General features: G+C 40.3%; 2 protein-coding genes across 2 annotated transcripts; one reads left to right on the forward strand and one right to left on the reverse strand.

The window, feature by feature from the left end:
* Positions 1-394: 394 nt before the first annotated feature.
* On the forward strand, positions 395-13,246 carry LOC306706863 (phospholipid phosphatase 2-like). The gene is made up of 6 exons (XM_079174096.1): positions 395-624; positions 9,778-9,929; positions 10,074-10,336; positions 10,717-10,774; positions 11,370-11,546; positions 11,946-13,246. Exons 1-6 carry the CDS (start codon positions 564-566, stop codon positions 12,093-12,095), a joined length of 861 nt encoding a protein of 286 aa, XP_079030222.1. The 5' UTR covers positions 395-563; the 3' UTR covers positions 12,096-13,246.
* A 2,422-nt stretch (positions 13,247-15,668) lies between these two features.
* LOC306706930 (TLE family member 5-like) lies at positions 15,669-24,791 on the reverse strand. Its single transcript, XM_079174175.1, has 7 exons — positions 24,409-24,791; positions 22,397-22,494; positions 20,946-21,009; positions 20,521-20,565; positions 20,375-20,437; positions 20,024-20,098; positions 15,669-19,570 (listed from the first exon to the last, which is right to left on the reverse strand). Exons 1-7 carry the CDS (start codon positions 24,433-24,435, stop codon positions 19,331-19,333), a joined length of 612 nt encoding a protein of 203 aa, XP_079030301.1. The 5' UTR covers positions 24,436-24,791; the 3' UTR covers positions 15,669-19,330.
* Between the last annotated feature and the right edge of the window lie 1,259 nt (positions 24,792-26,050).

A 26,050-nucleotide genomic window follows, 5' to 3' on the forward strand; every position in this document is an offset into this window, starting at 1 on the left:
TCAATTCAGTGTGAGTCACCCTCAAATACTTTTTGTCCCCTGGGGGAATCCAACTCTTTAATCTGGCAATGTTAGTGAGACCTAGTGAGTTACTGTTATACTAATATACCATATGAGGTGTTTGAGGTGGGTTCCATGCTCTTACCACGTGGTAAAAAGGGAAATGTTACTTTCTCTGCTTGGATTCGATGACCCAAATCAAGAATGCAAAGCAGAGAAAAACATTTCGGGAAGTAAAATGCTTTGTTTGGCGACTTTAGAGCGCTGTTCATGCAGAAAGACGCGCCCCCTGTGCGTAAAAAGGCAGGACAGGCAGCACGCAGCTCTACGCAGCGCAACGCGTCCTCTGCTGCTCACCTGAAGCAGCGCAGCGTAGAGAGAAACAGACAGGCGGACAGGCAGGCAGGTACACAGGGAAGCGGAGCCGGAAGAACGAGCAGGTCGACTTGTCCAGAAAGTTTCTTCCATAGTAAATCCAGGCGTTTCCTAGATTACAACTCTGCCCCTTTGCTTTTTATTAAAACGCGATTTATTTATGAGAGTGAAGCGGTGTTGGAGAAAACATGACAGAGCAAAGAAAGAAGTTGATTCTGATCGTGGTGGATATTCTTTGTGTCTTTGTTGGTGAGTGACTGCCCTTGTTTTTCCCTCTTGACAATATGACTGAAATTGTGATTATTTGCAGACTGTAGAGCTCATCTGGTCTGCGGTCATTTGTGTATTTTGTTGCGGAGTTGAATCAAGACTCTAAAATGATATTAAAGAATGGGGGGAGGCAGCTTTCACTGAAAATAATGTGCACGGTGACGCATGGGATTGCCCAACACACACGCACGCAAACACACACACACACGCACGCGCGCGCACACACACGCACGCGCGCGCGATACTTGTAGATCTATCACAGGTCATCCACTTGTTGCGTCATGACTGTCTGAACGTGTATAAGATATTGATACCGAGTCCTGTTTGAAAAGGTAACTTCCACATAATTCTGTTGCAAAACGATGCAAATTAGGAGGAGTGTTCACTGCAGTAGCCTACAATTTAAACTTTGCAAGTCATCATTGGTCTCTATCTTGTTCAAACAAGACAAACTGAGTCTTTCCCAACACTGTAAGAATGCTGCTGCTGCTCTTTGGTTGTCACTTCACTGATTTCTCTTCTAAAATCATTTGGGTTGAGACATATAGGACACATCCTACCTCACTATCTGGCTTTCAGAATGTTGATTTGCTGAGGCGATGATGCACTCACAATCTCGATTAGTTGACTGCCCACGGGTCATAGGTTTGTTGTGTGGAAGTAACCACAAAGTGCAGTTTGTGCATCTCCGGCTGTAAGATCTGTAAATGCATGTTCATGCTTTTTCTGCACATTTGTTTCTTCCTGCCCCATGTGGCCCCTCTCTTTTTAAATATGGGTTAGGGCGAAGAGCAAAGATCATTGTCATGAATCTCTCTCTGTGTGACAGTTAAAATCCTGTTTTGGAAACTGGAGAGAGAGAGAGTGTGTGTGTTTGTGTTTGTGTGTGTGTGTGTGTGTGTGTGTGTGTGTGTGTGTGTGTGTGTGTGTGTAGAAGCAACCCTGTGGGGCTCTTTGGTGTATATGTGACTACTGTAGAGGGAACGAAACAACTTGTTGCAACTTGCTTCTGGACTCCAGAGACGACACAAAGTCCATTAACAGAATTGACATCTTCCAGCTGTTTGTGTCACATCTGCTCACATCTCTGAGACCATGAGGCTGACCGAGGTTGTAGTTGAGATGCTGAAGGGCGTCCGAGATGTTAATTTCCCCACTGAGTTTGTTTTCTTTTAGATGTTTTTTAAGGAGGTGAAATATGGGGTTCAACTAGAACTCTCCTCCAGTGGAATCCCTGTAAAGGCAACAAGAAACATTGAAGATTACAACATTTGTAGATCCCTCTGTTGACTGACGGGGAGGAATGATAATGACCGTTCGGCTGTTCAACCCCCACTACTCTCAAAGTGTGTGTGTGTGTGTGTGTGTGTATGTGCACACCTAACGAAGGGTCTACTGTCAGCTCCCTGCGTCTGCATTTTGAGGGAGAAAGAAAGAGTTAAGACTTTAGGGATGAGCTCAAAAAAGAAATTGGCTGGCATAAAGGTGAGGTAAAGATGTTTTAGACATAATTAGCTGATTCAGTCATATTTTTCCTAGTGATAGTTCATCATTACGGTTTCTCAGTTGACAATTTATTTAGCTCACTAAGCTTCACGTTCATGTATTTATCGTCTCACAGTGAAGCTTTGTCAGGGATGTGAAAGTGTGTTATTCATAGGGGTAAGTTATTCATCAGCCCTTAAAAGGAATATGATTTATGAATCACTTTGGGCGAGTCTCTTGGAGGTGGGTGATAAGATCAGATTGTTTTCATATTTTACATTTCCAGTAAATTCAATTGAGAAACTTTTAAAACTGCCAGATGAATAGCAGTAATAATAAGCTCAGATATTGTAATATTTTGAAATAGATTCACCTCAATATGAGTCCATAAAACAATATAGTGCAGGGATCTCCATCTGTACTTAAGGAAACACTTTCAAGATTTTGATTTAATTGAAGCAAATTTTCAGGAAAAAAAGTCAGAAAATAGTGAAAGTCACAATTTCCCCGAGCCAAACGACACTTTATCAACACGTTGGCCATCATTTTTTATATTCCTTCTTTTAATCATTGCATCTTCTACTCCCTTGTTGCTTTTGTTTTATTTCAACTTAAGAGTGTGGAGGGTAAACTGACTGCAGGTTTGATCTCCCATTTTGTGTGTGTTTGAGTGAGTCAGTGAGTGTGATAGGGCAAGAATGTGCTGAGTGTCCAGATTGTAACTGACACTGTGATTCTGTTCAGTATTTTATTTCTCCCCCTTCCCCTTTGCAGTCAAACCACCATCCTGCCCTTATTTGTTATCACTGCACACAGCATATACACACAACTTGCGAGTGTACACACACACACACTCACACACACTACTGCACATAGGGGCTCACGCAGGCAGATGCCACCCAGCAGAACGTCTGTTGTTACACTGTCGGTTATCAAATTCATGATACAGTTACTGTTCACAGTCAAGTTATCAAGATTTAAAAACAATGTAATTTCATGAGAACAAGCTGCTTCATAAAACCGATCTTGGCATTTTAATATGTCTTGTTTAAAGGAATAGTTTGAAATCTGGGGAAAAATGCTTTCTTGCTCGATCTGGAGAGAGTCAGATGAGAAGATTGATACACTCTCATGTCTGTAAGTTAAATGTGAGGCTACAGCCAGCGGCCAATTAGCTTAGAATAAAGACTGGAAACATGGGTTCATGTCTGAAGGTACATATGACTATTGGCACCTCGTAAAGCTCACTACTGAACATCTTATATTTCAGTTGGTCCTATCGCAAACCAAAGTGCGAAAACTAAATATTGCCAATGTATCGGGGGTTATTAGCTGGAGTATTTCTCATAGTTGAATAAATAATTAATGTTTATGACTCTGGGAACTCCTTTTTGTTTCGATTTAGGTACTTTGGTCTGCACAAGAGTCTAATGAGGAAGCCAATAATTCTCACATGAATTGACAGATTCAGACTATTTTTTTTATTCCTAATCATTTCACTTTATTTTTAACACTCCATATAATTTATTCACTAAGACATTGTGTCCCAGGTTTGATGTCTGGAGCCAAACTGCTGTTGGCTGTAGTCAGGAATAAGGGAGGTGCAGGTCAGCAACCTCCTAAAACTTAAAAGCAAATACCAGTCATTCTGAAACTGCACATGTTAGTCACATGAACTCAGACAGGTCTGTAACTATTTGTGAGCTTGAATGTCTCACTCCCTCATATGCAAGAGTTAATAAACAGTTAATGTGAACCAGTGTAAATAAAAGGGGCAACAGATAGTTTCAAAGAGAGTTGAGTTCATTTTCCAGTTGTGTGTCATGGGTACCTCGGAAGCTGGTGAATGATTAGTACATTTTGTTGCACATCTTCTAATATATAGATGTACTTTATAAAGGGGCTGCATTAATTCATCTGGTGATTATATTCTTATTTAATGGAATCATTGTTTGGTCTATAGATAGATGGCAAAATGGAATAGAAAATACGTTGATGGGGAACGCACACCAGTGTTGGAGAGGTGTTGAACGGCCATCACATGTTCCCAGAGACCACGGTGACGTCTTAAAATGCCTTCTTTTGTCCAAAGCTTTAAAGAATGACAAAATAATACATCGGTTGTCACAAAAGCATATGCAGATACATTTTCTGTTCATTAATCAATAAATTGATTCATCTTCTAATCGTTTCAGCTCTAGATATAAAATGACTTGGCAAGGGTCAGCGATGACGATTAATGACTTTCTTTTGTTAAGGTGAGAATCAGCAGTGAGGGAAATGAAAGTGTTTCCTTGTCTGTGTAGTTATAAATACAGCCACACTCGTACAAGTCATTACAAGCCTTAAGATTTAACTGAAGCATCTGCAGAGTTTTGTAACAATGCTTTTGTGTTGCGGAGGCAACGCAGCAAGTGACTGACGACAGCAGTTGTTGTTTGTCTCTGCTGAGTGTTATTTATGTGCCATTTTAACATTTTGCTTACATGTTTGAGATGCCCCCCCCCAACTGTTTAACACGTACACACACACACACACACACACACACACACACACACACACACACACACACACACACACACACACACACACACACACACACACACACACACACACACACACACACAGTATCTGACTGCCAAATATGTGTCAAAGTCAAGTTGGAAGTGTTGACTTCTGCTCCGACGTTCCTGTGTGAAAATGAAGGAGAGATGCAAAGAGAAAGTGTGTGTGTGTGTGTGTGTGTGTATTTTTGTGGGCTAGCTTCTTGTAAAACAGAACGTTGTAGAGGTAATTGTATTGTCTGTATGGTTTCAGAAGGACCTTTCAGTACTTTCAGTGGTTTCATGTGAGCGAGAGGAAGAATTGTTTCCTTTTTTTCTTTTTTTTAAAGGTTGAAGTCAGTTTTTCACTGTTACTTTGCTCTCTTCAGTGAGATATGAGCTTCTGAAGGATGAAGTTATAGACTGCTTCAACATATCGCAAACTGTAAGTTCTTCAGTGAGAGCACACCTCACCCGAGGGCAACCACACTATCCTGTTTAATGTACGTTAATAGAAGGAAGTGTTTACAACTGTACAACCTGCTTTAACCACAAAGTGGAAAACAATCATGGGACTAATGTGCCAGATTATTTCTCCTTCGAGCACAATACTTTAACAAGAAACGGGACAATATATGTCAGCTACGTTTTCTTTTACATACAGTAGTATAAATTGCCAGCTTAAAGAGTCCATTTTGGCAGACAGAAGAAACAGGAAGTGGAGGAGTATTTCTACTCCTTTTTATAGGTGGACAAAACTCAGGTCTGAAGGGCTTAAAGTAGTGTTGCTCAACCTTTCATACAAATATAAGGTTTCCCAATCGAAAGCTGCAATATACCAAGAAAAAGCTTTTCCCCATCCAGGACTTTCCCAGGCAAAATCCATGGCCTAACAGGAAATGATGCGCTTTCTTTTCAACAACAGTTTTTTCCGGGTTTAGTAGCGGATTAGCCCCCACAAAATATGAAGAACAATGATAGCCATTATGGAGAGAACAGACACAGGAAGCGCAGTGCAGAAATCTCACACCAATGAGCACCAAAGATAAAGCCAAAACAAACAAAAGAAGAAGTTAAATATTGGTTTTCTGAGCACCTCAGTGTGATGTGGAACACTAGTTTTGAATCCCCGTTAGCTGCAGAGGCGCAAATCTAACAGTCGTCTGTTGAGAGTTAACCTCAAACAAATGGACACCTACAACACGGTTACCTGTTTCCTATCAATGTCTCAGTTATTTAGAATAGGACTCATCTTGAGGGCTAAATAACAGGAACACTTTCCACTTCCTGCTGGGTCAGAGGTCAAGGGTAAGTTGCACTTGTCTCTGATCCCAAATTCCATCATGTTTATTTTCTGTGGAATCGGGGGTAAGCTCTTGCCAGAAGAGATTGTGAAAGCGTAAGACAATACTTTCCCTTCATTTTTTTTTATCTCGTCTGTGGTTGTTTTGTTACTGAGGACAAAAAGTCAGCAGTGTGTGTACCTCTTTTAGAAAGGGAGGATGAACTCATTTCTACATTTTTTGAGGCTGTAAAAGTTTAAAGAGGGAAAGAAACTCAACAAGTGAAATGTCATGGTAGGATGATACAAGCTCTTACAGTCCACCAAGGAATTTACTATTGATATTTGAGGAAGGAAGGAAGGATGTAGGTAGTAAGAAAGAAGTTAAGGAAAAGGAAAGTTGAGAATATTTTCAAACTCTGAAACATTTAGTCACCATGCCAAGGCTTTTACTTTTTAAAAAGTTATCTTTAAAGTACAATCTCCGACTTGCAAAGCAGCAAATAAATGACTTTGGACACGGTCAGTAGCTGTTTCCTCCTGCCTGCAATCTTTATGCTAAGCTAGGCTAACCACATCCTGACTCCAGCTCTCTACTTAACCTACAATTACAAGAGCGAGGGGAATCTTCTCATCTAACTTTTGCTAAGAAAGGGAACAAACATATTTATCAAACTGTTACTTGAGTACTTTCACAGAGTAAAAATTCCCTCAGTCTTCCACTAATGCGTCTCATAAAGGGTGAGCTCCATTTGTTGTCACAAAATATGTTGGTTAAGCATGTGCATAAACATATGTACGATGATTTCATTAAATCCATTTAGGATAACTAAAACACAGCATTATGGAACAACTAGTTTCTGATGAGATATCGCCTAAATAAACTTAGAACACTGACAGAAAAATCACTGGAATTCTGTGTTTTACAGACAAATTAAATCCTTTTCTCCTTTAGTACATTTGGGGAATGACGCTCTGTCCCCCTGAACTCCACCCAGCCCCTGGGAGATTAGACCGCCCTACCAGAAAGAAATGGCCTATCAAAACATGCAGGCCTTCTGGAATAATAGCAGATAAAAGCAGTCGGTCCCACTCAGATAATAGGAACGCTACATGGGCTCGGCTCCCAGAGGCTGTTGGAGCATGTTTGATACGAAGGGAAATTGACTTTCTCACTGATTCTGTTGTTGAATAAGCTTAGCTGTGTGTGTGTGTGTGTGTGTGTGTGTGTGTGTGTGTGTGTTGAAGGCCATTGCCCAACTCTGTCCACTCACATCCCCACCCTGGCAGTGTTTAGCCACCAGAGACTTGTGTCAAACAAGCAGCAGCCTCTTATCTAAATGTTATGCTTGCACCCTGCAGAATAAACAATGGTTGGACCTCACTTCAAAAGGAAGCTGAGAGCACGCATGACCTGCTGGAATAATGAACTCTTGAGATGTGAAGAGCAAAAAGAGGGCTTCCTTTTCATGAAAATAAATTCTCTTCAATGAGGTAACGGCTTGTCATCAAAGATCATTAATGGCACTTGCTTAGAAAATGGAATGAATATTAAATAAGGCAGAGTGGCCAGTCTTTGTGTTCCTCAGGCAGTGTGTAGTGAATTGAACTAGTGGGTGGGGCAGACTGGTAGGTGCTTGAAGAGTAAGTCAATAGAAGAAAATCAAGCATCATATTTGCAAGCGTCTGCACAAAATAACACAGACACCTGTAAAATCAACTTTACCGTTTACATTCACTCTTACGGCGTCATTTTCAGCCGTTTTGAGGTCTTTCTCTCCTTCCACGTTTCCAGTTTCAACTTCTTCCTTTGGTTATTCATACTTCTAGTGTTGTGCATTAATATTCCTGCCAGTAGTAGGGAGCAAAGAAGAGTAAACACTGCCTCTAAATGTTCACACTTGACAGACTCTGGACCAGTAGACATCCATGTGTTAAAATGACCGTCCCAAAATTATGCTAAATAAGGTTAGACGTTGACCATGAATGGTAAATGTTTGGGCGTTGACCATAAATGGGCATTGAGTCTCTTTTAGAGTTTTTGCACGTTTTCACAAATTGTGGTTAACCATAGACGCGACCCAAAATAACCTTTCTGGAACATGTTTTCCTGTGTTTATATGTCCTCGTGTCGTCCATTTAGTCCTGCCTGTCACACACTCTGGAGGAAGGAAGCAATATGTTAGTCTAGAGCCACTCTTATGGCATTGCCCAGTAAATATTCAGTCCAGCTCCCGCTTGCAACAACAAACATTCCTCACTCTCATCCGCTTTAGGAGTTCAGTGATGAGCTCTTGAAAACAGGAAAAGAGTAAAAGTATTTAAGAGTTGCCTGGAAGGTCCCTGACATCAGTCCTGTAGATTGGACTATTGTCCCTACGTAGATTTAAGAGACAGCTTTATGTGTTTTGTGCTGGTGCTGTGCAACTCTGAGCTTTGAGTCTTTTGTTCACACACAAAAACTATTTGTCATTACAAGCTTGCATGCATTTTTTTAAAAAACCTCTGTAGGTTATAGACCTGTTTTGTGTACGAGAGCGTGGTTTCAGATGTCTTTTTTTTTTTTTTTTTTAAAGCGTGTGAACGTGTGTCCTAGTTCAATCCTCAGCTCCCATGCCCTTCGTTGTGTAAACGGTGCCCTGATGTCAAAGGTCATGGCTGTCCTGTCCCGTGTGTTTCCATAGTGAAACGCCATAGAGCGAGCGCGGCCCATAGAGGTGAAGTTGTTGCCACTGAGCTCTACCGATGACAAATTAATTCACTTGGCTGAGTCGGGCCTTGTGCCCAAAGCTGAAAGATTAGTCTATCAGTGTGTTCTTAGCTGTTTCCTGAGCTGCATCTCATTGTTTTGCGGTTCACTTGTCAACATACAGCTGAAGGGTCTATTTAATACAGCGTGATTTAATACAGCGTGATTTAATCCAGCGTGAAACAGCATCACTGTTTCAGTGCCTGCGTTTACTTAAAGCAGTTACAGTAGCTCCACTCTCAAGAATTTTACTTTAAATCAGAGTAGTGGACTCTTATTTAAGGGGAACTGTTTTTTATTGTATGCCTTCTGCAACCCAACACTTTAGTAGTGTCTGCAGAACTACCCCCTAGAGAAACATTTTGAATTTCATAATCTAAACCGACTTAAAGCATTTTGAAAAAAATGGCACGTTCATGGACTGCACAACATTTCTCTAAGTGCCGGTATTGGTCTGCAGACCCCACTTTGAGAAACTAGTTAATAAACTAGGCCTCTTTTGTTTTCTCTGGGATTATAAAGTCATAATTTAGATGAAATAAAACTCTCTGAAACTAAATTGACATATTAATGACGAATAACTCCTTTGGAAGGTTGGATCCACCTCATTATGCCTCCGTTAACCCTCTGAGACCCGACATACTGTAGTATGACTTTTTAATGGGGGTTTTTTTCACTAAAGCTTTTTCGACATACTATACAATTACTTTTGGAGAAACTATATTATGACGTTTTTTCAACATACCATATTATATAAATTTTTTGGAGATACTATACTATGACTTTTTTTCGACAGGCTATACTATGATATCTTTATGACTTTTTCGCCATTTTACACTATGGATTTTTTCTGGCTGTTTTTTTTTTCGACACACTACACTGGGTTTTTATGACTTTCTCGACATACTATAGCTTTTTTCCTTGCGTTTTTTTACATACTCGGCTTTGGCTTTTTTTCTGGCTTTTTCGACATACTTTAGTATGACTTTTTAATTGTTTTTGAGAAACTATTCTGACATTTTTTTAACATGCCATTCATATATAATACATTTTTGTTGTGTCTCTTCTTCTAGCGGCTCTGCCCTCAGCCATCCTGACACTGATGTTCAGCCCGTACCAAAGAGGAATCTACTGCGATGATAAGAGTATTAGCTATCCCTACAGGAGAGACACCATCTCCCATGGAGCAATGGCTGCCGTCACCATCACCTGCTCCATCGTCATTGTTAGTCCCTACATCATGTTCTTCTGAGAAATGTTGTGACACTGTAATACAAATAAAACAGACAAAAAAAAAGCCTTTACCAAAGATTTTCTATCCCAAATTACCTGAAAATCCTTCATTAAGTCTCTTCAATCTGCTCCACAGATCACCACGGGAGAAGCCTACCTTGTGCACACAAAGCGTCTGCACTCCAACTCCCAGTTCAACCAGTACTTGTCAGCGCTTTACAAGGTGGTCGGCACCTTCCTGTTTGGAGCAGCTGTCAGCCAATCACTGACCGACCTAGCCAAGTTCACTATAGGTCGTCCTCGTCCAAACTTCTTGTCCGTGTGCGCGCCGGCCAGCTGTAACGGATACATTCTGCAGATCAACTGTACCGGCTACCAGCGCAATGTAACTGAATCCAGGTGAATCCCACGGCCTTCACCAAACTTCATAACAAAGATTTATAAAGACATACTTTGGGATTCAAGTTGCTGATAGCTCATATAAGAGCTGATATTGTTTAGCATTAAACATGTTTAGCTTTGTCAGTATGGCTTAATTTGAACCATTATTAACAAAATCCTAATGGAAGCCCAGACAATAATCATTTTAATGTTAATGCACAAGTGAAATCCCATCAAAATGTCCTATTGGGATTGTTTAAGAATTGGTGTGTTGATTCTATTATAAAGGTGTAATTACATTTCTTTGTCACTTCATTATCGTGTTTAGTGAAAATCAGTGAAAGAAACCGAGTGAATTTTGTACATGAATTGTGTTTAATTGCTGTTTGGCTTCTCAGGTTGTCATTCTACTCCGGCCACTCGTCCTTCGGGATGTACTGCATGCTCTTTTTGTCGGTGAGTGTGTCTTCTCCCTTGTTTGCTTGAGACTTTCTGTAGCTTTGAAATGTCTCTTTTACCAAAGACACCCACAAGTGACTCAAAACAGGAGGCGGCGGTCAACACAGACGCTATGGAAACATCATTGTTTCATGATTACACACGGTACAATGGCCGGAAGAAGATGGGATTCAACTATTTTATTACTGTTAGTGTTGAGGAGTGCAACTTTTATACACAACACTGTTCTGTGGCAGAGCTCTGACCTTTCTGTGGCGGAAGTGGGCTGGGTTGGCCAAAAGAGAAATCAAATGGGAACAGTCAAATATTTTCTATTAAGAGAAGATTGTATATTGTCATTATTTCTAGTTTGATTCCCCACAGAAAGGAGACATTTTTAGAGTTTTTGCAGGAATCTTGAAGTTAAACTTAGATAAATATTTTGTATTTTTTTCATTTGATTATATAGAAGAAGATACAACTAGTGGGATCCTTGTTTATTTTTTGTTAAAATACTTAAAACTGAATTTGTTGTACAATTTAAATGTGATTTTGAGTAGTCAATTCATATATAAGTTGATTGAAAAACAAGAATGTGTTTTTGTGTGTCAAGCTCTACATCCAGGCCCGAATGCAGGGGAAGTGGACGCGACTGGTTCGACCGACCATCCAGTTCTTCCTGGTGGCGTTTTCGTTTTATGTCGGATACACGCGTGTGTCTGACTACAAACACCACTGGAGTGACGTACTGGTGGGGCTGCTGCAGGGAGCGCTCATCGCTGTACTCACTGTGAGTGCAACAATGTGTTTCTGTGTCATTTGTACAGAAAGATTGTAGGATTACAGGTGTTTTTAAAGCCCCTATGTGCAGGATGTTCATGATCATAGGCGCACATGATCAGAAAAAAACCCCCAAAAGTGTATCAAGACTTTTGTCAACTCCAAAAACGTCCTGGTCTACCAGCAGTACGTTGCCCCAAACAGAAACTGGTAATTGTGAATTCCATAAATGTAACAAATGATGGACAACTTGCAGTATAGAGATCTATGGTAAATATATCTAGTAACTTCCAGACACCAACTCTAACAAAAACAACTGGCATGCAATAGATCATTATGGGATACTGAGGGCTGCACATTCTTTTTACTTTCAAATACTCTGACATTTAATCTTCCTCTGTTCCCTAAGGTCCGATACGTGTCCGACTTCTTCAAGCAGCGCCCCCCACTCTGCACACACACGGACGTAGCAGAGATCGAAAACCTTGAACGCAAACCGAGCCCGCAGCCTCCCGACTCGCAGCACGGAAACCACTACAACTACTCTGGACCCGTATGAGCTCTTTGCAGCAGCAGCAGCTCTTGCCAACTTGAGGCCTACACACTCTCTAACAGCAGCTCTGTTACCAAAGGACCGGAGACTTCTACAGAAAAACAACACAATGCAGTAACCACTCACTAGAAATCCAGACTAGACCTGCTCCACCCAGCAAACGGCTTCCAAACAATTTTACAGCTTTGAAAACTCAGATTCCCCAAACCTGTTGAAACAGAAGCTCCACCGTCTGTGTGTTTTTAGTTGAGTGTGTGTGTGTGTGTGTGTGTGTGTGTGTGTGTGCTGCGAAAACATGTGTGGTTGATTGTTTTTGTGTACATGTGAAACCAGTTGTTCAGTTCAAAAGTGTGCAATGTTAGTTGTTTTTTTTTGTTTGACTTTTTTTTTCTTAATTTTGTGCTGCTTTTATGAGACAAATGTTTCAAATTTGTGGCAGAGAATTTAAGTTAAAGTGAAAAGCAAAGACTGCCAAAAGAGATCTGTAAATTTCAAAAACACCGGCCAAAAAAACCCCTGTCCCTGCAAAGAGTGACGACCTTGGTGGCTGAATGTTTTCTACTTTGTTGCTTACTGCAGTCAAATAAGACTTATTTTTACCTACACTGGAGCTCGATTATATCTGCCTGTTCAGTCATTTGTTTATCGTTCCTCGGCAGATGTCTATATTTAAGTGTCTTTAGAACATATGCATGTGTAATGATGGACTGCTTTAACAATATACATGATTTTGTATAGTGCTAACATTTTTTTATTTTGTTTTATAACGTCTGTATCTAATAAAGTGTCACTTTTTAAGAATGCATTACCACTACTTTTGCTGTGACGTTAAAGTGCAACCTTTTGAGCTGGCAACATTGTTCTGGATGTTTTTTCTTCTATATATATATATATATATATATAAATATACACACAAACGTCACCAAAACGAATCGGATGGCCAAAGACAAATGGAGACATTAGTTGGGTATATTCATTTTTTTTTCTTTCTTGAAATTCAAGTGCTTGTAAAACCACAATTTCTCTTTAAGTCTTACACGAACTGGATCTTCCTTCCCTTTTTATAAAAACATGTGTAACCTATTGTGAAACTGCCCATAATGTACTCCTCTCTTTCCTTCGTCGGTTGTCTTGTGTAGTTTTCTCCATAAATATTAGCCCGCATGACGTCTACGAGTGCTTACTTCAACAGCGGGGACAAAAGAATGCAAAAGGAGTCTTTTCTTTTTTGTGATGCAGCAAGGGAAATACTTTTTCATTGAGCTTTTCTCTGCTGTGTTCTTGCTTTACACACTGACGCAGGGTTCATGCCTAGACTTGCTACTGACGGCTGTGGGATTCCTCAGTGCCAAAGGAATGGGGCTGTTAGGCCACGTCAGAGTTTGTTTGTTGCTTGTTTTTGTTTTTTTAAGCCTAATCGGTTCAAAGCTGTAACACTTGCTAGATCAGAGTGCTGTTAATATCTTCTCTCGTCTTAGGTATGCTCTTCACGATAGGAGGGGAAATCTGTGCTTTCGGTGCAGGTTTTATTTCGCAGTAGTTTTGGAAATTCTAAGGTATTATAAGCACACCGTTACAAACTCACTGAATTTCAGCATTTACACTCATTACAATAACAGTTTGGATTTATTGAAGTAAAAACAATGGCGCTATCCTTTAATTTTTGATGGAATGCACAGAAAGCAAATCTTTGTGTTAGCCTAAGTGTGAAAGGTTTGAACGCAAAGAAATCTGTCAACGAAAGTTCCGTATCATCGTTGGTCTCCTGTGTGAAAAGGCCTTTACTAATAATTCATAAGACTTGGTAGGGCCACACCAATAAATCAGCCAGATAAAGAGTGACTTAAAGGTCCAGGGGTGAGGTTGATTTGGCGTCATCCAGCGGTGAGGTCACAGATTGCAACCAGTTGAAACTTCTCCCGCGTGCAAAACTTGTAGGAGAACCTCGCCAGCCGACCAACTGGAGCCATCTGGAGCCAATAAGCAAAGTCATTGTGTGTGTAGTGGGAGGTGAGTGGTAATGAAAACAATTCTTATTTTAACGTGATTATACACAAAAGAAAACAATTAATTCCATTTCTGCTAATAGATCCCCTTAAATGTTACACTTTTAAGGGGAACATTTTGCGGAAAATAATGATAATAAAACTACACATATCTTTAATTTCAACCAACATATAAACAGTACAGTACACTACCTTACAGGTTTGGCGAATAGAAGTCTGTGTTCAGTGCATAATGTGCATGGCATGGGAGAAGATACATTCATCACCAGGTTGACCACAGCTGGCCGCTTCACTCCTCTGTGTCGGAGCTGTGGGTCAGCATGTAGTTGTCGATGGAGGGGCAGTTGTGGATGGAGTAACGCAGTTACTTTTTTAGTTACTTTACTTTTTTAGTTACTTTTAAAGTTACTTTACTTTTAAAGTTACTTTTTTTTAGTTACTTTACTTTTAAAGTGACTTTTTTAGTTACTTTACTTTTAAAGTGACTTTTTTAGTTACTTTACTTTTAAAGTTACTTTTTTAGTTACTTTACTTTTAAAGTTACTTTTTTAGTTACTTTACTTTTTTAGTTACTTTTTTAGTTTACTTTTTTAGTTACTTTTTTAGTTACTTTACTTTTTTAGTTACTTTTTTTAGACTTATTTTTAATGATTGGACTGTGTGACACTGAAAATTATGTAGTGCAAATATTTCACCAGTTCCTGTATCCACTATGTGGCGCTAGAGAACACGCGCAAACATGCATTATGTTGCTCTATATCAAGTATCTCGCTGTCTGATGGTCGCAGATATTTATGGCCGCTTCTGCCGGCATCCCGCCAGTACCTCCGACGTGCGGGAGGATGCGAGGGCCCGTACATCGCTGCTTGCAGCTTTAATTTGATTATTGTTTTTTTTTAACAAGTGAATATTGGCCAATATATTATCCGATTTTTGTAACTCTCAAATAACATTGGCATGGGCCTCAACAATCCAATATTGGAGTTATTTAACCAGTACTTTCTGTTCTGGGGATAATCCAGAATAACAAGGACACTGAAGAGAGAGAGAGGATACATTTTCATAATGTAATGCTTTGAGCATGAAAATATTGTCATTCAAGTGAGCCAAGTCGTTAAACCTGCATTGAGTTTTAAGGCCCTCGTTAAATCTGGCATGTGGTTAGAGGACTCATTCCGTGAGAGGTTACTAATTGGGGGGACATTTTGCAATGCAGTTTTTCTTCTTCTTTTTAAATTGCGCTGTGACTCCGCATGTTCTTGTAATGACATTCATCCCTCAAAATGCCAACTTGTGCACGAGTCAACCAAAGCTCTTACCACAAAATATTAACTCAAACTGCAGAGGAGTTGAAAATCTAACTAACACATTTTGTTATCAGGCTCACAAAAAGCTACATTTCATGAATCTCAGAAATCACTTCATGTACTCGCGCTTTTTGTCCTTCCGATTGCTTCACTCTCCCCCCCACAGACCAACCAAAGACCAATGAGCACTCTCAATCACATCTTTTATTCGTAAGGCACCAGAGAAGCTTCCTTACTGCTAAAAGGTTGATTCATTCTCATTAGAGTACACAGTTGCTTGTTTACATCTTTGTATTTTTTTTTTTTTTTTTGCCCCAGGTATCTTAAAATGAGACTGTGTTCATAAACACATTAAACTGGTTTTTGTTTGCACAAAAGAAAAAGATAAAACATTTACAAACCTAGAAAACAATGTTAAGTGTTACTGCCTACTGAGAGAATGGGAGAAAAAACAGGAAAAACGACATGGTATACAACATTGTGCCTCTCTTTAACTGTAGGCTTGTAATGCACACATACAACACCAAAGTCTTCCATGATACACACACGTTAAAAAGCAGCTTTGAAACATACAAAAATGCTTTAAAAATATGTATATTGATATATTCATATGTATACAAATTGGCCCTTCACAGCAAAAACAAACACACATACCATTCATATGTCTGAGTTTTGCCAAAGGAGGTTTTTCTACAAAGACTGACGTCAGCATATAGAGCGCAAATGACTAACCGATCTCTTCTCGCACTCTATATATTAAGGTCAACTCTCCAGGGAGGGAAAATCATCACCTCCCCAACACTAGCACAGACAGGAAGAAGAAAAACTAAGAGCACTGAGCCACAACTGAAGTGCCTTTCAAATTAAAATACAGAGGAAAAGTTTAAGCTCCGATCTCGGAGGGTGCTCAGACACCAACGGTGGGTTGTCAAAGCTCTGGGAAGCACTCACATTAGAGGGGAATAACAGCGCACATCTGCAGTGTACAAGACGCTTGTCCCACAGTCAGGAAATGAAGACGAGAAGAGGACAGCAGCGACCGTGAACACAGCGCTGCTGCCCTCTGCTGCCTTAAATATGAACAGTCCCAGTCCTCAACGCCAGCTGTGTCCCAATTCCATACGACATACTAGCTGCAAAAACACACAGTATGCATTTAGTATAAGCATTCAATGTACCACAAGTTTTGTAATCAGAATGTTTTTCCCATAATAGTTGTTCCACTACCATCAATTACATTTTGATCTGCATTGCATTCTCAAAAATCAACTGTGCACAGTACACATACTACTATTTAGTATGCCAGAAAAAGGTTAAAGATGCGTTCAAAATGCACTTTCAGTGCATACTACAGTTGCCCTTAAAAAGCACATACTGTTGCATTCAATTGGGGCATACTACTTCCTCATAACATTGCATCTTGAACTTTAAACCCCTATTCTCTTACTGCGCAAAGGATTGTGGGTCAGATAAGCCAGAAAAACATGGTGGCTTGCATACTGCAAAATGTGCACTAGTGCATCCTGCTGTTTTTTGGCATACTATTTATCGGGCCATACTAAATCCATTTGTGGGATACTAAATAGTATGGTGGTATGAGTATTGGAATGCACAGTATGTCTCAATACAAAGTGTGTCAGAAACACCAGGATGTCTTACTGCATCCGGTCGCATTTTGCCGTATGCAAGCCAGCATGCTTCTCTGGCTATTCTGACCCACAATCCTCTGCTGCAGCGGATATATGAGCAGGAGTGTCAAAGTTTAAGGTGCAATGTTAATGACGAAGTAGTACGTCACAATTGAATGCATACTGCATGCACCATTACGTACTTTTAACGGCAACCCTATAAAGTAAGGTGACAAGCGGACTGTCACAGAGAGGCGGACGTATATCCACATGACAATGTGACAGAAAAAGAGCAAAAGGAGAGAAGTTCCTGCCATTTTTGTCACCTCCACACATCTCGGCCAATTGCTGCATTGAGTGGACGCGAATGGCGGATTGTCAGTTTCCGACAGTTATAGAAATCGACAGACTGACTAATTAAATTACGTGACAACTCTGGGGGGGGGGGGGGGGGGTGAGAGATAAAGCGCAGAGAAAGACTTCTGATGAAGTATCCCGACGCTTTCAGTGGATTTCAAATCCAAACTACTTACAGATATTTGTATTTTTTTAGAGTTTGTTCACACAAGCATCGTTTGACCGCTAAATCACCATCTACACAAAAAAGTCAAAGGTTATTGGCATTCGACTCTCATTACCGGCTATGTTGAAGTCCAAAAAGGCCAAATTCTGTATAATCAGTTAGGGCTGAGCAATATGAAGCTAAGTAGACAGTATATACACACACACACTATATAGATGAGCATGTAGTTTGGAATTGGAAAAAATGTAAAAACATCTTAATTCTTTTGCAAAAGGACACAATAATTTATTCACCAGGACAAATTCTGACTGTGGGAATCTGGTTTTCTGAGGGAACGCTTGGTTGATGTTGCTAACAGAGCTTTAGCAACTCACCCCGGACACATTCGTCAAAGAAAAAACAATGCGAAAATCAAAAAAAAAAGAAGGAAGGGATCTTCCCCTGACAATAACACACAAGTTAAACAAGACAGGAAAAGACAGGTGCTTGATACAGTCTCAGAATGAACTGAAGTGCTCTTCTAACTTACAGAAGTACAGTACTCGTATGTCTTTTACGACCATCTGGTTCTGAAGTTTAGATCCTGTTCAAGTGTGTCTTGGTCAGTTAAAGGGTGGACCGGTACGAGGAAGGGGTGGTGTGAGGAAAATACAAAAGGTGCTTTCAGAAAAAAAATTAAGTTAAATTAAACAAGTGTTTTCTTCTTTCCGACAACATTCACTCAAGCACACATGCACTAATTAGCCTACCTCTAACTTCACGAAAACACCATGTCAAAATAAAGTCCTTTTTTTTTTCGGAGCTTAAATTCTTGTCATTTAAAGATGAGTCATGGTCCATGCCACATAGTGCGTGCAGCAGCAGCAGCAGCTAGGCCGATGAAACACGATTTAACCTCAAAGACGGGTATACTAACATTTGTACAAACTATAGGTTTTTAATTGAATAAAATCCCATTTATCGGGGATTGAGGTACACAGCTAAGGTTAATGCATCCAGTAGTTGGTCGTATGAAAATGCAAAAAATGGTGAAAAGTCATGTGATTTATGTTTGAATGCACCCGACAAGTGAAATGTCTCTTTAAAACATCCCATTTAACATCAGACTAAGATTCAATTTGGCTCCAAGTACATACATGAATGGGATCCAACTCCAAACAGCTCCAGTCAACAGTTTTCATTTTGTAAAAAGAAAAAAAGAAAAAGATGGCGCTGTGGTACGCTATGACTGGAGGAACCGAGATGTTGCTAGATGGCTAACTTTGACTGGCAGACGGACCAGTAGGAAACACTCTGAAGGACTGAAGAGGACATGAACATTAAAAAAAGAAAAAAAAAATGAAGAAATATAACCCAGTGAGAGGCAGATCTGTGTAAGGGACACTGCTGTTAGCTTTCATCCTCAGCTCTCACTCCAAATGGGAAAACATTTATCTCAGTTAAGCCTAACAACAGTGGCTTACACTAAAAAAAAAGAAAAAGAAACAAGCATCTATTTTAAGTCTAGAAGCCTGAACTGAGTCTATTACCACTAAATAATAAGAACATTTAACTCTCACTCTCAGCCATTCAGCAGTTTCGTTCTCTGCACATCCAAAAATCTGTCCTCTCTGCATGTCATCATCCCTGCAGTTACTCTTCTACATCAACACTCAGCAGACAGGCAGCCAGACTTACATCAATCTCCATTTACAGTTTTACCTTTTTTTTTTTTTTTCTTTTAGACACTTCCCCCCCCACACAACTACCCCCTCCAAACCTCCTTGCCGTGCCTGCACTAGTCTGACTTGTCCCCATCCTCTCCTCGGGGCGCTCTCTCTGCGGCTTCCCGGGCCTTGTCCTCCTTCACCGCCTGGGCCTGGCCGTGGGAGTAGTTGGCCAGGATGGAGGAGAGGGAGAGCAGGCCGGAGCTGGAGGAGACGGCGGGCAGGGAGGGCGGGGTGAGGCCCAGGGGCAGCGGGTTCACGGGCAGGGCCAGGCCCTGGAGCTGGGACAGGTGCTGCACCTGGAGCTGTTGCTGGAAACACACACATGGCACAGAAGGATCGTTAGTGCTTCTTCTTAAGCAGAGAATGAAGTCGCTCTCCCTCTGCGTGTGTCGTTATCTTGACCATTTGTTTACAAAGCCGGGTCGGCCAAGCGTGCATGTTAGTGCATGCGAGCGTGCCCGCTGGCTAACTCAGGTCAGCTGCTCTCTTACGGTGGATACAGCAAACAATGCCGTCCCGACCGACAGCATTGTTGTAGAAGCGTCGCACACACCCTCAGTTGCACTGTTAGCGGTAATCAAAACGCTCCCAATCTTTTATCTGGCACCTTCAATATTTGTTTAATCATTCCGTGTGCCTATTGGCTAAAATCATATTGGCTGGAAAATTGATTTGGTTTTATTTCATGTTTGGGATGAGACACAACTCGCCCATCATCTTTACCCACATGGAGGGAAAAAAACCAACAACAAACAACTCACCCGTATGATGGAGTTCATCTCAGGGGGCGTGACTTGCTTGGCTCTCTCTATGGCGCCCATGACTTGCTGTTGATGCTAAAAACAAGACAAGACAAGACTTGGTCATGCACTTGACATCTAAGTGCATTAACATGACCTGAAATCGTCAGCGAGAGAGGACAAGTGACAAGAGTGGACATATCTTTTAGAAAACTGAGTCACCTCAGATTTGCTAGTTTATATAGGATTAAAAAATACAACCAGAATGTAAAATAAACAAGATTGATTGTACAGTTAGCCCCTTAAGCTGTGTGTGTGCTTGATAAGCAGAACGCCTGAGGCACATATTCAGGCACGTGCAAACATCATTACCTCTTGTGACAGGTAAGGCAGCACCTGAGCACAGATGCCATTCAGTCTCTTCACTATTTCAGCCTGGAAAGAAAACAGAACGATCAGAACGGCAAACTACCAGATCTTGACTACTGACGGGATTCACGACAGGAAACAGTGATTACCTGTTTGTGCATTTCAATGTTCAGCCCGTAGGACATTTCATAGTACTACAAAAAGAAAGAAGGAGAAGAAGTTAAACGTAGTAAACTGAAGCTTTATACTCTCAGTACATTTGTATAAGACAGACTTATATGTAGGTATATTATGTGTGGATTATGTACTGAGAAATGTAGACGCTTTTGTCATGTGATCTGTAATTGGTCATTGGGCATCATAAAAAGCGTTAAAAGCAGAATCCGTTACTGATCATGAGACGAGTGAACCCGAGGAAGCCACTAAGTGAAACGCAATCTGTGACTAAGTACGACTAAACGAACATTCTCGGCGTGCTTGTATTCCGACACTGCGACACTAAGTGACGTTGGTTGGTATATTACTGGAGATAACGATTAACAGCCACGTCTCAGTGAGTTAATGCAACACTTACCATGATATAGTGACGCTGCATCTCTGACTTTTCAGAGGCCAGTTTATCACACTCCAACTTCAAACTGGACAGAAAGAATAGAGATATTAAAAACAGCAAAGATCAGTTTATACTAAGCTAAGATGATCGCTTGCTGTAGCTTCATGTTTAGAATATAGACGTATGGGCTCATTTCCCACAATGTCCAACTATTCGTTTCGATTAGATTACGCGATGCTGAGCCTCCGTGTACCAGTAAATACAATTTGATTCTAATCAATTCTATTTGCTGAATTACAAAAAGCAGATACCCATAACAAACATGGCCCTACCCATATTGGCAACATAAATGCACTAAATATGCAATTTGTCTATATTAAGTTGTTTGACATGCTAACCTGAAAATAGCATCAAGTGTCACACAATGTTCTTAAAGCAACCGAGGCAGAAGGAAAATGAACGGAGAGTTATTTCTCACAAGTCAGTTGCCCCAACAATAAAATATGGTAAGATGTTTCAGACTGAAATTATATCAAAAGGGAAAATTTGGCACCTTTTATGTGGATGTCAGTCAGTGTTGATGGTAAATGTAGTCCATTGAAGCAAAAGATATCCTCCGTGTGTGTGTGCTATATTGACCAAGAAACTGGAGTGTACATTTTACAGTGTTTTGGCTGACTCTGGTATTCAGCCTGAGAGAGGCCCCTCCAGAGTCTGAGCTGCTGAGAGCAAACACTGCCGTTTCTCAAATTGCCCTCCGATGCAACCACGAACGGAATCATTCTGCTGTATTGAATGCCAGCAACAACCCCCAAAGAGGAAGCTGTGCGTTTGTGACGATGCATGAAAGTTGTCCTCCTGATTGGGACAGGGGTGTGCTGGAGGAGACCTTCTTCCGGACCCCCAGGGATAAACTTGAAAAGACAACCCAGACCAATTTATTGGTCGGCCTTCAAAGAATGATTGAGAGCCGCCAAAAAAGCTGCTCAGTGGGGCAGCCGGCACAGCAGAGAGACACAGTGGGGGAAACCGGTGTGTAGAGTCAGCAAGAAGGGTTTGGAGAGTTTTAATTTATGTCTGAATGAAGTGTGTTTTACGGTAAGTCAAGGCGGCAATTAGGCCGATTTTTACTTTGGTGTAAGAGAGAAACTTTAATTCAGAAGGTGTACAGTTGTATTATTCTGTTTAGGTCCAAGACTATTCACTTCATTGACATTTTGAGAGTTTATTCTGTTTATTTATCAGACTAAAAAAGGCTCGTTTAACAGAGCAAACTCAAAAGCAATGCATCCTGGCACATGTAGGTACAGCGCCGCTAGCAGGAGAAATCAGTTTTCTTGGTCAATAAAGCACGAACTGAGGAATATATTTCTTCAGTGGACTACATTTACCAGCAGCACTGATGGACAGCCACATAAAAAAGGTGGCAAATGTCTCCTTTAACTGTGTGTATGGATGTGTTAACCGCATACCTGTGGTACTGTGCTTGGAGGAACTGGAACTCATCCTTGATGCGGTCACAGGAGTCAGAAGTAGTGAACTTGAGAGGTTGACTGGACTGAGAGGATGCCTGGACAGCAGAGTAACATATTCAGTTTTATTAATTCACAAAGATCCCGACATCCAGGTCCAGACAGTCAGTCCGAAACCATACTTTGGATGCCCAACAATTACCAACCAGTCCAGCAATAAAGGAATGTAAAAAAAAAAAAAGTCCTTTTCAGTGGTTGTGTTGTTTGGAGACAGCAGTTTGACCTCCGAGATTAACCCTTTGAGAGGATAGCTAAATTGAAGGCCAGCCTAAACGGGGCTTCCTGTCTGAATGTACGGTATAAAATGAGATAAGGAAGGAGACTGTTTAATTTGCTGACAAATTGATATGCAACATCTGTCTTTAGAAAAACCACTGGCCCAACCGTTTCAGGACCAAAGAGTGTGTTGATTGAGGGAAATGTGTTTAAAGAAGGCGAGATTAAAGCAAGCCCGTGCTGACCATATGTGAGATTTATTTAGAAGCTGCATAAGAAGTCTGGTTTATGTATAGACTACACTTAAACCATTAATCCAAAGCTGTAATCCAGGGTTTATCCAGTTCACTAAACCTCATTACTCTCTAAATAAGTGGCACAAGGACAAGAGGTTTCCAGTGGGATTATGGGGCTGAACAGAGAGTCACCCAGTTACACACAGGTCAAAACCTTGCATCCAAAACACTCAGTGTACTAGTGTACCGTGTTTAAAAGTATACAAATATAGAAACTATTACTATCTTTATATTTAAGATACTAAACAGTTAATAGAGTAATGAAACACAGTAATGGTCGATAACATAAAAAATACCACAGAGCTAGACGTGAAACGATCAACAGAAAATAAAAATGTTGGCATTAAATTAATTGAGTCATTTATCAAAGAAATGCTAAATATTCACTATTTCCTGCTTCTCAAATAGTCACAGATGAATGTTTATGTTATTTATAATTTCAAATCCATATATTTTGCGTTTTGAAATGTTAAGTTAGTTGGTTTTATTTCCACTATTTTCCCAAATGTCTTAGACTGTAAGAAAAATCAATTTATCATACAAGTAACTGAGAATTATGTTCATTATCGACAAATGTGTCTGTCACAGCTCTCCAGGAATACATGGATTATGATCAGGTAGGTCAGCTGCCTACCTATAAAAGACAACAGTTTAAAACTGGCCCTTATTGCTTGCCTTAGTTTAACATCACTGTAAACTGGATGGATGTTTTAGTTAAGGCTTTTTCAGAAGGTGTCTAATTATGTGTGAACCTTTTTCCTGACTTAACTTAGTTGATTCCTTCTTGTTTTTAGTTTAGTCATGAACTGTTTCTTTATCTAATGTATATTGAATGAATTAAAAGAGCAGTTATTGTCTAATACGTCTTTAAATTCACCCGTTACAAGGCTGTTTAGCTCTTTTAGCCTTCTAACTTTAGCTCTTTTTACAGCTGTCAAATAAATGGAAACTTGCAACCGTTGTGATACTAAATCATTTAAGAGATAAAACCTTTTCTTTCAAATTCAACAGTTGTATATAAGTTAACTAACTACATCTGCTGTCCCCTTGTATCTAAGCTACTCGGTCTATTGACAGTAGACACACTAAATCAAGCTAGCCCACGCACACTATCATGCTAACTTGCTCTCATAGACTGAGGCTAACCCATGAACTTAAACTAGCTGTTTTGACTAACGGCTAAGCTAACGGCAGACTGTGTTCGCATCCAAATTCAGAAAATAAAGCTGGTATTTAAGTGACATACATTTTAACTCTCAAGCTGCCTCCTACCCTCCACCATAAAGGTGAATACGTCGTGAGGATATGTAGAGATGCATTGTGAGCTGACAGCTACCTGCAGCTAGTATCAGCTGTCGGCTGCTAGCTAGCCGTTAGCTCGGCTCGCTTTAGATAGTTGCTTTAGTTTCCTACTGAGAGAAGTTCAACTAGCCAACTTACCGAGTGCCTTGATTGAGGAAACATCATGTCAGCAGTGTGTTTCGCTGTGTTCCCCTTTTGGTTTAATCGAATTACCGGGCTAGCTGGCTAAGCTAACAGGTCCCCAGATATTATTAAATGATTGGAGACGCTCTTCGCACTTTGTACTCTGTCATCGTTTAAAATAACGTTAGCTAACGCGAAAGCAGCAGGAGCCGAAGATCGTCTTCTGGTCTTCGCAGTGAGGAGAACCACCGCCTCCGAGGATGAGTCGGCTAACAAAAAAATAAAAAGCTCTTCAAAGGAACATCAGGGTTCTTCTTCTTTTTTTTTTTTTTTTTTTTTTTGGAATAACGTTAACGTTACACCTCCCCGGGGAAACCCTGGATGTTGACACATGAGCCGCTGACTTTCCTCTGCTTTGAAGAGAAGAGCGGCACTAACCGGAAAACAAACCGAGCAGCGGAGCCGCGGGCGCCCCTAGTGGCATAGAGCGGAACTGACCCGCTCATCTCAATAGGAGCACAGCTTCCGCGTAGACTGTGCACACATTGATTTCAGTGATTTAATCAATTACACATTCGTTTGGGGTGGAAGGAGTTCTGTTTTTACTTAGCAATACTGCTAAGAGTACTTAAGGTATTAAAGTAAAAGTACTTGTTGGGGAGAATGGTCCCTCTTTCAGAGTTATATATTTGTAATCATAAATCATATTGAAACATTACTGTTGCTTTGACACAACAGCATTTAATGTTACAGCTGGTGGAGGTGGAACTAATTTTAACTACTTTATATACTGTTTGAGAGATTTATCTAGCACTTTGTTTTGTTGTAAAATCTTAATATGCAAAGTAAACTATCGACTCCAACTGTCAGATAAATGTAGTGAAGTAAAGTAGCATAACATTTAAATATTCAAGTAAAGTAAATGTACCTGAACATTTTTTATTTAATGTTATACTATGCTCACACTCATCACAGGAATCTATGTAATATAGTGTTTGATCCAGTTATCACGATACCTGACAGAAAACTGAGTAGTATTCTTGTATAAGAATACTGGGTGGGACTTTGGCCTCTGTGCAGTCTGAAGGCTACTGAATGGGAACATGGATACAGGGTAAAAATGCAATGCACAGAAGAAGGGAGTTTAATAGATCATTTTGGCATCGGCATGCACGTTTGCCTTTATCATACAACCACTAAGAGACATTTTCATATTCTAAACAGGGGTTTTCAGACAAAACTCTACCATTTTCTTAGCATCTTCAAATCCCCCAAAACGTTTTATATATATAATCCCAAACTGTTTCATAGAACCTCCCAAATCCTGAACATGTTCCCACAGGTCCACCCAGCTGACAACCAGGAGGTGGGAGAGTGCCTAATATTGCACCCCTAAATGTTCTGTTCCTGCAGTTGCCATTAGGTAACATAACTAAATCAAAAACCCGAATAGTTTGCATTTTAAATTCCTTTGATGGACCACGGTGGCTGCTTGATTTGCTCCCACTGGAAATGGATATTTTTTTTGTTGAATTTGAAATTTAAGATTAATGAAATCCACAATAAAGATACTTGCTTTTGAGTTTTACCGAAAAAGAAAAATACATATTTCAGCAGTAACTTAAAAAATATAAAATCATAAAACCCACTCAACACA

This window comes from Pholis gunnellus, assembly GCF_910591455.1.
Source record: "Pholis gunnellus genome assembly, chromosome: 15".
Classification (NCBI taxonomy): Eukaryota; Metazoa; Chordata; class Actinopteri; order Perciformes; family Pholidae; genus Pholis; species Pholis gunnellus.